Here is a 10,946-nt window from a genome sequence, read left to right as displayed (position 1 = left end):
TCTATCGGGTTGTCACCTTCACCTAAGGTTATGTATGTATATAACCATATTTTATGATTCGTATACAACTTCGCACGTCCAACGGCGCCTAAAACGGCTAGTTAATGCATTTTGTGCTTGCGACATTTCAGCTGCAGCCAGCTTTGCAGCTCACTGGTCACTCTACGCTGTGGGCTGCCACGCACTGTGTGAGTCACAATCACTTCCAAAACTGGCCTGACTGACAATCTTTGAACCTTGAAAATCTGGACACTGATTTCGGTCTCTACTGTGCCAGGTTGGCTAACAGTTCCCGGTTGGCTTACAATCATCGTAACACAGCGTGTACACGAGCGCGTGCGAGGGCACACGGTGGTGTGGATGGTTAGATGCATAAATGGTCCGTGCGACAGAAAGATGTGAAAGAGAAAAGCGGAAGCCGATTTCGCTAGCGACTGTCTCTCTCATCGGCAACTCACTGATCACGATCGGGCCACGCGAGTTCATACTCGCCATGTTTCCCACCCTTGTACGGCGGCTAGCGCAGGCCACCAAACCACGGCTGAACGCGGCCGTCAGCAATCCGACGTACAAACTCAAGAAAGTATGGCCTCCTGACATTAAAAACATGACGTCGCAACAGCAACTGCGCTTCGAGAAGAAGTACAAGCGGAGACTCAAGCTCGCTACGGCCCGGCCACGGTGGGATAAGTTTGTCCGGTTAGCCCAGTTGTGCACAATGACGGGTAAGGTGGATGCCACCTCGAGGGATACTTTATAGAGTTCTAACGGTTATAGTTGTTCTCATATATGTCGTGCTCTTTATGGACTGGAAAGATGTCCCTACCCCATTTGATCCGGTGAGGCCCACTTCTATCAGTCTCTTGCGTGCAGCGAAAAGCTAACACTCCAAAGCTCCGTGAAAGAGTCCTTGGTTTCTTTGGTGTCTTTACCGAAGATAACAGGAAACTCAAGGTCAAGGGTAGGCCCGTCGATCAGTCAGTGAGCAAAGAGTGACGACGCATGCCAGCAGCCTGCGGTCTCAGCAGCCCTTCCCATCCTTGTATCATAGCTGTTCCATCACATGGAGTTCGGCGTTAAATACCCAGCAACACTGGCGCGGCGCTTGGCCGTGACGAATGCGGAATGCCGGTCTCGGCTTGGCAAGTCGTTCCTGACCTGATTGCAGCCCGGTGCGCGTCGCCCCCAGACTAGGCTATCCATAGATGCCGTGTTTCCCCAGCGGCGGAAACACCACTCTAATAATCCGTGACCAACTCCCTTCGCAACTGTCACCTCCCATGCCCAGACCATCCCACCCATCCCCAACCCAGCGCCCAAACTCCCACCCAACCCCCCACCAGCGCGGCCCTCATTCACCGGCCTCTTCGCCACCGTCCCCTGCGCCCTCACCCCGGCCACAATGCGCTCCATATTCGTCTCGATCACCACCCCGCCCACAATCATCTCCCCCAGGGTAGCATGCAGCGTCTCGTAGTTGAAGATCAGGTCCAGCTCGCAGACGTTCTCGAACAGCCGGTCCAGCGCCTCGACATAGACCTGGATCAGGTCGATCAGGGCCAGCGGCGACTCGGTCGACGTCGAGATGACGATGAAGTACAGCGTCGCGTAGTTGCGGTAGGTGACGAGGGACGGCACGTCGCTTTGTTCGTGGGCGGCGCTGTTGGTGTTGGTTGCTGTGGAGGAGGCGGCGAGGAGCGGCGGGAGCGGGAGGAAGTTGCAGGAGCCCGGGGGGCGGTTGGAGACGAGCGTGAAGATTTCGGAGATGAGGCGTTGTTGGATCGAGGTGTCCTGTTAAGGGGAGGTTAGTGGGGGGTGGGGTGAGTTTGGTGGGAAGGAGGGACGGACAAGTTGGGTATAGAATTTGGTTAGGCGTGGCTGGCCTTGGCCGTTGAAGACGAGGAAGGCGTTGATCATGATTTGGGCGTTGTTGGACTGAATGTAGTGGTGGCGTTAATTTCGGGTGGCCATGCCTTTTTCCGTTGGGTCAGGTGTGTCGAGTCTGGGAGTCGCGAGGAGGAGTCGTGAGCTTCCGACCCGTTCCTGAGAAGACGGCGGGGATGACGTGAGGCGGGCTTGGCGGGCAACCCCGGAGCTTCAAAGAATGTGGCTCGTGCGCGAGGATTTCATTTTGTCTAATTGGTCCCAAACCTTGAAGTTGGATTTGCCTGCCGGCAATTGACATCTGAGTGGGGCTTTCCCATCTGAAGCTCCGGCTCCGTTCGCTCAGCTTGCACCTGCTTCCCCGCGAACGCCGAGCAAACAATGGTGCTATAATCGTCTGATTCGGCAAACTCAGGCTGGGCAGTATCTCGAAGTACTCAATTTCCTTTTTTCTATCCCAGGAGGTCGAATCATCACGACTCAATTCCATCAATTTGCGAGTTTCCATGGCGCACTCGAATGCTTCCACACTTGCCCGGGTCGCATACCGTGGCTTGCAGGCCACACGAGCCGCGCGCATGGCAATCCCGGTTGTCTCTGCGGCTCCTGCGATTTTTAAGTATGAACCTAGGCCCACGATCGGTCTCACAACCCGCCGGGCCATATCGAGCACCTCCGGCCGCAAGGGCATCACACCGGACGACAAGCCATCAAAACCCGTGGAAACACCCCCTGTGATTAGGACGCCCGCCGACATCAATGATAGCGAATACCACGCGGTCGCAGACGAATATCTCGATAAGCTTCTCGCCCGGCTAGAGGCGATGCAGGACCAGCGGGAGGACGTCGATGTCGAGTTCTCCGTAAGCCACCCACATCTCCAACCCTCTCCACTTGCTAATTACTCTCTCAGGCTGGCGTCTTGACCCTCGACCTCGGCCCCGAAGTCGGTACCTACGTGATCAACAAGCAGCCACCCAACAAGCAAATCTGGCTGTCTTCCCCAAAGACGGGTCCCAAGCGCTACGACTACGTTATCCTTGGCGAGGGGCAGCATGAGAAGCAGGACACGGCGACCGGTGATTGGGTGTACCTCAGGGACGGTTCTACCCTGGACCATCTACTTAAGACCGAGATTGGCGTCGCCTTAGGCGTTCCTGACCTTGATGGCTAGCGGCCATAGGCGGTGTTTGAGAGCGGGTTAGGCACATCTCGACGGGTGGGGTTTGGGAGCCGTGCTTTGATATTGGTTGAAGTATGTTGAGCGGGCTAGCCACAGCGATGGTTTGAGGATCCAATTCTTAAGTGGACGAACGAAGCGAGTTGTCCGGCCTGATGGGTCGCGGGGATCTGGTGTTGAAGTCTGTAAGATACTGAATCGACTGTCGAGTTGGAACCCGGTACTTTCGCCCTTTACTCCGTCTGGCATTTGCGCCTCCTGAAGTCACTACATCTAGTCTAACCAAGCAAAATAATAGCTTTGCCACGCTCCGGTACCCCATGGGCAAAAAAGAGGACCTTCAAGTGTAGCGATGAAATGTTCGACTGGAAGAGGGAACAAAAAGCCGAGCGGAAGCTCGAGGTGTACTTTTTCCTTGATTCGGTTTCTTATTTTTGATTTCGTTTGCTTAGTTTTTCTTATCCTTTTCTCCGCGCTTGATCCCCTCTCAGCCCCTCTACCCATCCTTTCCCGCTCATTTTCTTTTCTCTTTCTTCGAGTCTCTTTTACTTAGAGCTCCTACGTCCAACTTCTGGGGGGCTTGGAAAGTGTTTACGGATGGCGGGGGGGGGGGGGGGGGGGGGGCGGGGCCGCGGAAGTTTGTAGTATGTTGACGTCGCCGACTTAGACGGCCTGAACTTTTACTCCTGACCGTATTCACCCTATAAAGCCGGCATCTCCCACACAACAACATGGTCGGCATCATCGGGATGTGTCCACTTGGCCGGCCCTGACTCGGCGTCTACGGATCGCTGGTAGCTGCCCGGATGGTCGACGACAGCCACCTCCGCACCGTCCACCTCCGACTTCAAACCGAGAGGCCGTTAAAGAACTGCTGACCTAGTGGTGTGAGCCCCCCAACCAAGATCGGCATCGCACTCATTCCCCGGAAACGACGGAAACCCTGAATCAGCAGACGGTAGAGGGCATACCGCAAAGGGACTCCGCTCGTCAATGCGGGGAAAACCCAACAGTCGACGGGACATCGTGCATCCCTGATATTGCATCCCTGATATCTTCTGGTCTGTTGGCGCGGAACTGGAGGAGCAGGAGCGTTGCGCCCTCAAAATAGAACACCCGCGGGCGTTGGTATGTACCCGTGACTTGTCTGCATACCCACGCGTGAGCCGGGGAGGGGGGCCGCGGTTGAACTTACCCACGGAGTTTCTTGGATAGTTAGTTTCGTTTGACCAGGGGCGCCACCCAAGTAGCCTCGCTGCCACTGGTCGTTTTTGAACAGGCTTCGCTCCATTTCCCGATGGCGAGGACTGTGGCCAGGCATGCGCCGCCAATATCTGATAGGAGAATGGCTCTCGTATTCTCGTAGCAGAGTTCCCCGAAGAATTGGGGGACGAAGACTCCTTGTAACGGCCGCAGTTTTGCATAGGCGGCCTTCTCTGTCTCGAACTCCTGGTCCCAGCCTTCCTTCTGCCTTTTGAGGACGAGCTGGGCCGGAAGACTCCACTCTGGAAACCGCGATTCGAACTAGGTTTGTACGAAAGCCGGGAGTCTGTGAACGAGGGTTCCGAGTAACGTCTGTACCAGAGACGGCTGTAAGCGGAGACGGCAAACATTGTCGTGAATGCCATTGACAGGTGTGGCGGTTGCCTGAATGAAGCGGGTTCGGAAGCGAAATCGCTGTTTGACTCTTCATTTAGTAGGTGTTTGGAGGTAGCCAAGGTGAGGATCGTTTACAATTGTCTGCGAATCATAGACCGAGGCATGAGGGTTGTGTCGCAGTATGAGACGGCCTGGGGGACAGCGTTTCGGTGGCCGTGGGGTGACAACTGGTGGACCTTTGCGCAACCAGGCAAGGGCCTCGTCCATTTGTCGTCGGTCCATTTTACCTATGCTGTTGAAGGCCGGACGTGGGTGGCTTTGTGGTTGGGAATCCATTTGAGTTGAATTTCGACGCGCTGAGAAACTGTTCGAGGTGAGCGGTCACCTTGTTTAACGCGGTTGACGCGACTGCGATCCCGGGCTCATGGCGCACTGGAGTTGGCGCTTTCGTATTTCTATTTCTAGGGTTAGGGTTGTAATTGAGAATTTCATCTCCTTTGCTCGGTTTTCTTTGTCTCTTTCTTTTTTTTGTCCTTTTGCTTCTTTCCCGTTTCGCGATTGCTAGCTCCCCTTTCGAGTTTGGCGTTTTCTTTTCGTCTTTTCTTTTCGCCAGAGCGTGCCATCGTTCCACTCAGCTGATCACTAAACCATCAACTTCGATAACCTGATGTGGACCAGTGGCGCCACCGTCAGCGCTATTGAATCCTTGAAGACTAATGGGACCGCATGATACCCCATAGTTCGGTTATTTGTCCGCTCGGTTGGGTTTTGCAAATGCTAGATCGCGGGTGTGAGTAAGCCTCAGAGCAGCACCCTGGCTAAAACGGGCTGAACCGCCCATGGGATGAGTAAGACCCAGTTGCGACTCGACGAGGCGACTAGTATAGCAAGTCGAACTAGCTGGGCTGCCTAGAATCAATGCTACTTCGCCCAAGCGCCTATTCGGAGGAATGCAGAAACAGAGTCAGCGCCCACGCAGCTACATCCATCCACCGGGAGACCAGTTTGGCGGAGCCCGAGGGGCTAGACTTATGATTAGAATACATGTATAGGACGCAAACACTAAATGTACTTAAAGCGGATATCCCAACCAGACCGCGGCCAAGAATCCAGACCAGCACTTCCGTTCACTTCTTCTCTCTGGACATCAACTAGCAACAAGAAAAGATGGTTGGCCTCATGAAGCTTTTCGCCTCCGCGGCTCTTCTTGCCCAAGGTGCTCTCGCCGTTCCGACGGAGCTCGCCAAGAGGGGCGAGGGAATTCATCTCTTCAACTGCCGTCCCTTTGGCGGCGCCGGTGTTCCGCAGACCTGGATTTCCATTGTCGTGGTATGTACCGAAATAGGTTGATGTGGTTGTCATAATACTTACCCAGCCATAGTACTGCGCCAACGACTCGGACTGCAGCAGTTTGGGCTACAGCCCCCCCTCTGACAACGTCTGCGTCAAGGGGACCTCGACATCGTCTGAGGTTTACCACGTCTGGGAGGGCGGCAGCCAGTCGTGCACTTTCCCCACCGGCGTGACTTTTACCTGGAACATCCCGTCCGGCGCCCAGTCCCAGCCCAACTACTCTTCCGTCGGGTACGTTCTCGCTGTCCCCGGCCTGATGCCTTGGGATTTAATGCTATCAATGACCGGCTGACCATTCCTGTGCGTTTCATTAGGTCCGGCTCCAATGGCTACAGGAGTTTCGCTGGATTCAAGGACGACCATGTCAACGGTGCCAGCTACAACTACCACAGCTGCGAGAAGATCTACTATTACATTTAATGATTGGGATGGAGGAGAATTGTGACCTTTGTAAGGAAGGCTCTGCGGTGGGGTGTAAACGTCCATTCCTTCAACGCTGAGAGATTGATGTTTTACCCTGCTGTGACTTAGTGAGATCTAATTAGGTGTCTTTGTAAAAGACGGATTCTTTATCTCAAATCCCGACTGCCGAGTGGCCGCTATCTGCTTCGTTCCTGACCTGCCTAATACTCTGATGCCCTAGCCGCATACGTCGTAGTCACGGGCACTGATAGGCTTTCGTTATGTTTTCTCTCTCGTGTTTGGCTGTTTCTTTCCGATTGCCGTGGTGTGCCGCCCCCTTTTGCGTGCATGTATGATTGCTTACTGTCTGCGTTACGTTCAAGCTTTTGCCGTCACATTCTTTCACATATGCGGGTTCCCAAGAGGCTCGAACAGCTTGTAGTACGTTACAATAGATTGCTTGCGCAGGGTGCCGAGACAGGGCGCCCGGCGCCTAGGTACCTAGGTACCTGGTGGACAACAGTAGTAGCAGCTGTAGGACGGCTTCTTCGCAGAAGTTGTATTAGGGGCAGTTTATGGATGAAATTTTCGCTATATTCTACAGCATCTTCATCAACGGCTTAGATAGATGGGCTAAATAGGGAAAATCGGGACAATTTGAACCCGTCATAACTCGTAGGTCCTCTCTGTGATCATATCATACTGTGACACGAAGCCATCCTCATGCGCAGCCAGAAAGCAGTGCCACGAGCAGCAGAAAATTCCGGATTATCAGAGACGATAATATCTACCTCGGCCGGCTTGGCGACACCATGCTGAGTTTGAACTTCCGGGATGTCCTTGGCGACACTCTGGATAACGTCCAAGAACCCAGGTTGGCCAGCTCCTTCGCCAGCTGTGAGGACGATGAAGTCGGAGTTTGAAGGGCGCGGATAGTTTTTGGTGAACTCAGCCCTAGCAGAAAGCAGGTGGCCCCGAAGTCCATCCCAGAACTTTTCAGCAGTCGTTGCCTCGTCGAGCCTGTCCAGTCCATAAGTGGTGTCAATAGAACCGAGGTAGCTGTCCCACGAGAGCCGATAGAAGCACCTTGCACCTGCAAAGAGGTGTATACGGAACCGTTGGTAAAATTACACGGTCGTGTTTATCATAGGTAGCTTTGGAAATTAACGTCAGTCAGTAGGGTGACCAACATTATGAAATACCCGATTGGCGGCAACACGTCGCTCCACCCGTCCTCGTCAAACCCACACCGCCGTTCCTTGCAGAAGAAGCGTCCAGCAGCTGCGAGCACCGCGCTTGGCTCGTCTTGTTAGATAGGCCCGCTGGCCTCCCAAATTCAAGGTTCCAGCGCGGCAAGCACGAGGGCGTCGTTGATGGCGTTGTCGGCCGGGATGTCGTCGCCCCACGCGGCTACCCAAGGGGCAGTAACAGAAACGATGGAAATACGGCTCTGTAGGGCAGACTCGGCTTTGGCTTTCAGCGCAGTCATGAGCTGGGCCAAAACCGCCGCGGCGTCGGTGGCAGGGAACCCCAGACTGCGTCTAACGAACCGCCACAACCTCAGCATCAAAACAACACAGCCGAAGCGCCCCAGCTAGTATCGCGTCGTGGACTTCCGGACCAGCCGCGCCATGAGTGACGTGTACTCGGGGCTGGCGCGGACCTTGGCCAAGTTGATCACACTCCCGTTTTTGAAGTGAGCGACGGCAGTCATGAGGGGGCAGGTAATGTCAGACGAGGCTTCCGTGATGCAGAGTTCTGCGCCCGTGCAACCAACGACGGTCTTGCTTACCCGTATGGCTGCCCGAGGTCAAACCCAACGGCAATTTCGGCCTCATGTTCATGTTGCTGGCAGAGCGTCAGAATGGAGGTGGAGAAAAGGCGACCACAAACACGGCAAGCCAGCGGGACGGCCTGCGTCGGCTGTGCGTAGCGTAGTGGTGCCCATGGTGTGACGTTGTCGATTGCCGTCCCTGTGAGTTCGTTCAAGGCTCCGTCACTAGCAGAGCGAGGTCGGGTTGAGAAAAGAGGTGGGTACATGTACAGATATCTATCTACACCACATGTGGATATGACTGCCCGCAACGCCCGGCCTAACTTACCCCTGTTTCTCTTTCGGATATTCGGATTTGTTTTTGCACTTCTTTCATCCTTCCTCTACAGTTCTCTAGTTTCTATTTTGTAAATTGAATTGAAGAGTGTTGTGTTATCGGGTAAGGGGGCGGGAGAGGGCAGCGACATACTCGAGTTGATTACCTGCTGGAGATGCAGTGACGCCTCCGATGACTGGGAGTGCCGTGGCCCACTTGGCCTGTTTAAGGCGGGCGAGCCTGGCCAGGGCCATGGAACCGCGTGAGAGTGAGCTATTAATATTCTAATTACATGGTCATACGATGTCACTTGTTCCTATTTTCTCTCCCCGATACAATCGAACTCCGCAGACACTTCACGGCAAAGCTCGACAGATAGGTTTGTTACATAGAAGCTGTTCCACTTTAACTAGACCTGTCGAGTCTGTAATTATTTCGTGGTGTGTGTATAGACGGTGCTAGACCACCAGTATCAAACAACGCTGTTTACTATTAATAAACATCAAGGATTGTAGCCGCAGACATACCAATCGTGCTGACCTTTAGAAGGCTGTTACCTATTTACCACACCCGGGTTGGCAGGAGGATGCAAAAAGCACAAGGTCATAGGATACACCATGCAAGGCGACGCAAACGCTGATTGCTGCCGACATACTTGCTCACGCATTAAGAGGTTTCCTGCTCCAAGCCGCATATCGTCAGCCCGGCATCGTTAACTCGCCGTCTTATGCTCTTTGGAGTTTTGTGGCGCTTGAGATGCGATTTGTTTGGAGTAATGGGAAGCTGAGAGGACAGCTCGAAGAGGGGAGATCGGCACATGCGCGCAGAAAGGGGGCTATGTTAATGTACGACGCCGTCCAATAGAACTATATGCCAGCTACCGAATTACCTTTTCTCTGATTGTAATAGGAGCACTCAACCAGCGCACCAAGTTCAACAGATTGGGAAATGTCTGCGAGACAGCCTGTTGGGCCCGAAGCCTATCGGCAAGGCAGTAAGAATCTTTGGATTGTGCTAACTTTGATCTTTGTGCATTTTGATGTGTAACTTCATTATGCCCGCATTCGCAAGGAGCTAGCCCACCGAGGCGGTCACTATATGATGGGATCACGAAAGTGCCTTGTTTTTGTTGGATAGGGGGAGTCCCTGGCCGTAACAAGAGTCAAAACGACGAATGGGGCTGGAAACTCGGAGTCGTCAGAATCAAACGGGATGACAACATCGATCAAAGAGTCGACGGGCATGGCCTTGGAGACGACTCAGAGGGGTGTGCGCCAAATTGCATTTTATTAATTTGTACAACGGCTGCAGTCAGCATCTGCCACTCCTCTGCTTTGCCTGTTAACATCATTCATTGGGTTACACGCACCAGTCGGGCTTTTTGCGCGGTTCACGTCTCTCAGCCCAAGCGGGTCATCTCGGCAAGAGAGAGAGAGACTCTCCTCATTGACAAGGTTGGGGCTCAGAGTGAAACTCACATCTCCGGGGGTCTTCTCAGAATGTTTGCCCAAATTGATCGGCATTGATCGCCGATTGAGCTGAGCCAATCGCCAGAAACCCAGTTACCGAGCTTCAGGGTTCAGAGTGAGAGAGTCAAAAAGTGACAGCTCGTCCTAGACGGACGCTGTCTCGGAGGGCAGCTATCGTGTATAAAAGGACCACGCTCCCCCATCCCATCAACCCACCCAGCACCATCTCCCGACCCACCAGACACAAGAAACAACCAAACCGAACCAAACCAACATCACCAAAACCACTCCCTCCGCCAAAAAAGGCTATCCACCATGCACTCCCCCATCCTCCTCCTCACCCTCCTCACCACCCTCACCCTCGCCACCCCCACCGCCACGCAACACGGCGCCTCCCTCCCCGAGCAAGCCCTCACCGACAACGCCGTGGCGGCCGGCGCCAACGAATCCGACATCCCCCAGCCCGGCAGCGGCGGCGGCGGATTCAGCACCAACGCGCTGTACTGCCCGATCGACTTCCCGCGGTACTGTCCGTACGGGTTCTGCTGCCGCACGAGCAAGTGTTGTGGCTTGGAGTGCTGCACGGAGGCGGCGACGTTTTGTTCGGCGGGGCGGTGCTATCGCTAGATGGGTACCTACCTAGGTATGTTGACTGGGTGATGGCTGAGAAGGTGAGGTGGGGGTGCTTGTTTGGTGTTCTTAGTTTTGGGTTGTGGTTGACTGATGGTTTGATAGAGCTAGCTGGGTCCCGGTTTTATCGTCGTTGTAGGTTTGTTCGATGACGCTCGCTTCTTCAAGAGGCTCCCGGTTTGGTTCGGTGCCGGGAGGAAATGGAACGTTGTTGCTGTCAGGGCACACTGGGAAATAGGCAGGGTTCCGTGTTATGGAAGTTGCTTTTACCACATCCATTCTTTTTAGCTCTGCTTGTACCCAAACAGACGACTATCAAACTGAATCAAGCTTTGGGTT

General features: G+C 54.1%; 4 protein-coding genes across 4 annotated transcripts; 3 read left to right on the top strand and 1 right to left on the bottom strand.

The window, feature by feature from the left end:
• Positions 1-978: 978 nt before the first annotated feature.
• Positions 979-1,917, bottom strand: CHGG_10533 (uncharacterized protein; the record flags this gene model as incomplete). The annotated part of the gene is made up of 3 exons (XM_001228459.1): positions 979-1,013; positions 1,329-1,791; positions 1,849-1,917. The coding sequence occupies 3 exons, from the start codon at positions 1,915-1,917 to the stop codon at positions 979-981; spliced, it is 567 nt and encodes a 188-aa protein (XP_001228460.1).
• Positions 1,918-2,390: 473 nt separating this feature from the next.
• On the top strand, positions 2,391-3,058 carry CHGG_10532 (uncharacterized protein; the record flags this gene model as incomplete). Its single annotated transcript, XM_001228458.1, has 2 exons — positions 2,391-2,747; positions 2,798-3,058. 2 exons carry the CDS (start codon positions 2,391-2,393, stop codon positions 3,056-3,058), a joined length of 618 nt encoding a protein of 205 aa, XP_001228459.1.
• A 2,772-nt stretch (positions 3,059-5,830) lies between these two features.
• CHGG_10531 (uncharacterized protein) lies at positions 5,831-6,436 on the top strand (the record flags this gene model as incomplete). Its single annotated transcript, XM_001228457.1, has 3 exons — positions 5,831-5,992; positions 6,045-6,247; positions 6,331-6,436. The coding sequence occupies 3 exons, from the start codon at positions 5,831-5,833 to the stop codon at positions 6,434-6,436; spliced, it is 471 nt and encodes a 156-aa protein (XP_001228458.1).
• Positions 6,437-10,292: 3,856 nt separating this feature from the next.
• On the top strand, positions 10,293-10,604 carry CHGG_10530 (uncharacterized protein; the record flags this gene model as incomplete). Its single annotated transcript, XM_001228456.1, has 1 exon — positions 10,293-10,604. The coding sequence occupies one exon, from the start codon at positions 10,293-10,295 to the stop codon at positions 10,602-10,604; it is 312 nt and encodes a 103-aa protein (XP_001228457.1).
• Between the last annotated feature and the right edge of the window lie 342 nt (positions 10,605-10,946).

This window comes from Chaetomium globosum, genomic scaffold (genome assembly GCF_000143365.1).
Source record: "Chaetomium globosum CBS 148.51 scaffold_7 genomic scaffold, whole genome shotgun sequence".
In the NCBI taxonomy this organism is placed as follows: Eukaryota; Fungi; Ascomycota; class Sordariomycetes; order Sordariales; family Chaetomiaceae; genus Chaetomium; species Chaetomium globosum.
This window is presented reverse-complemented; position numbering and strand designations above follow the sequence as displayed.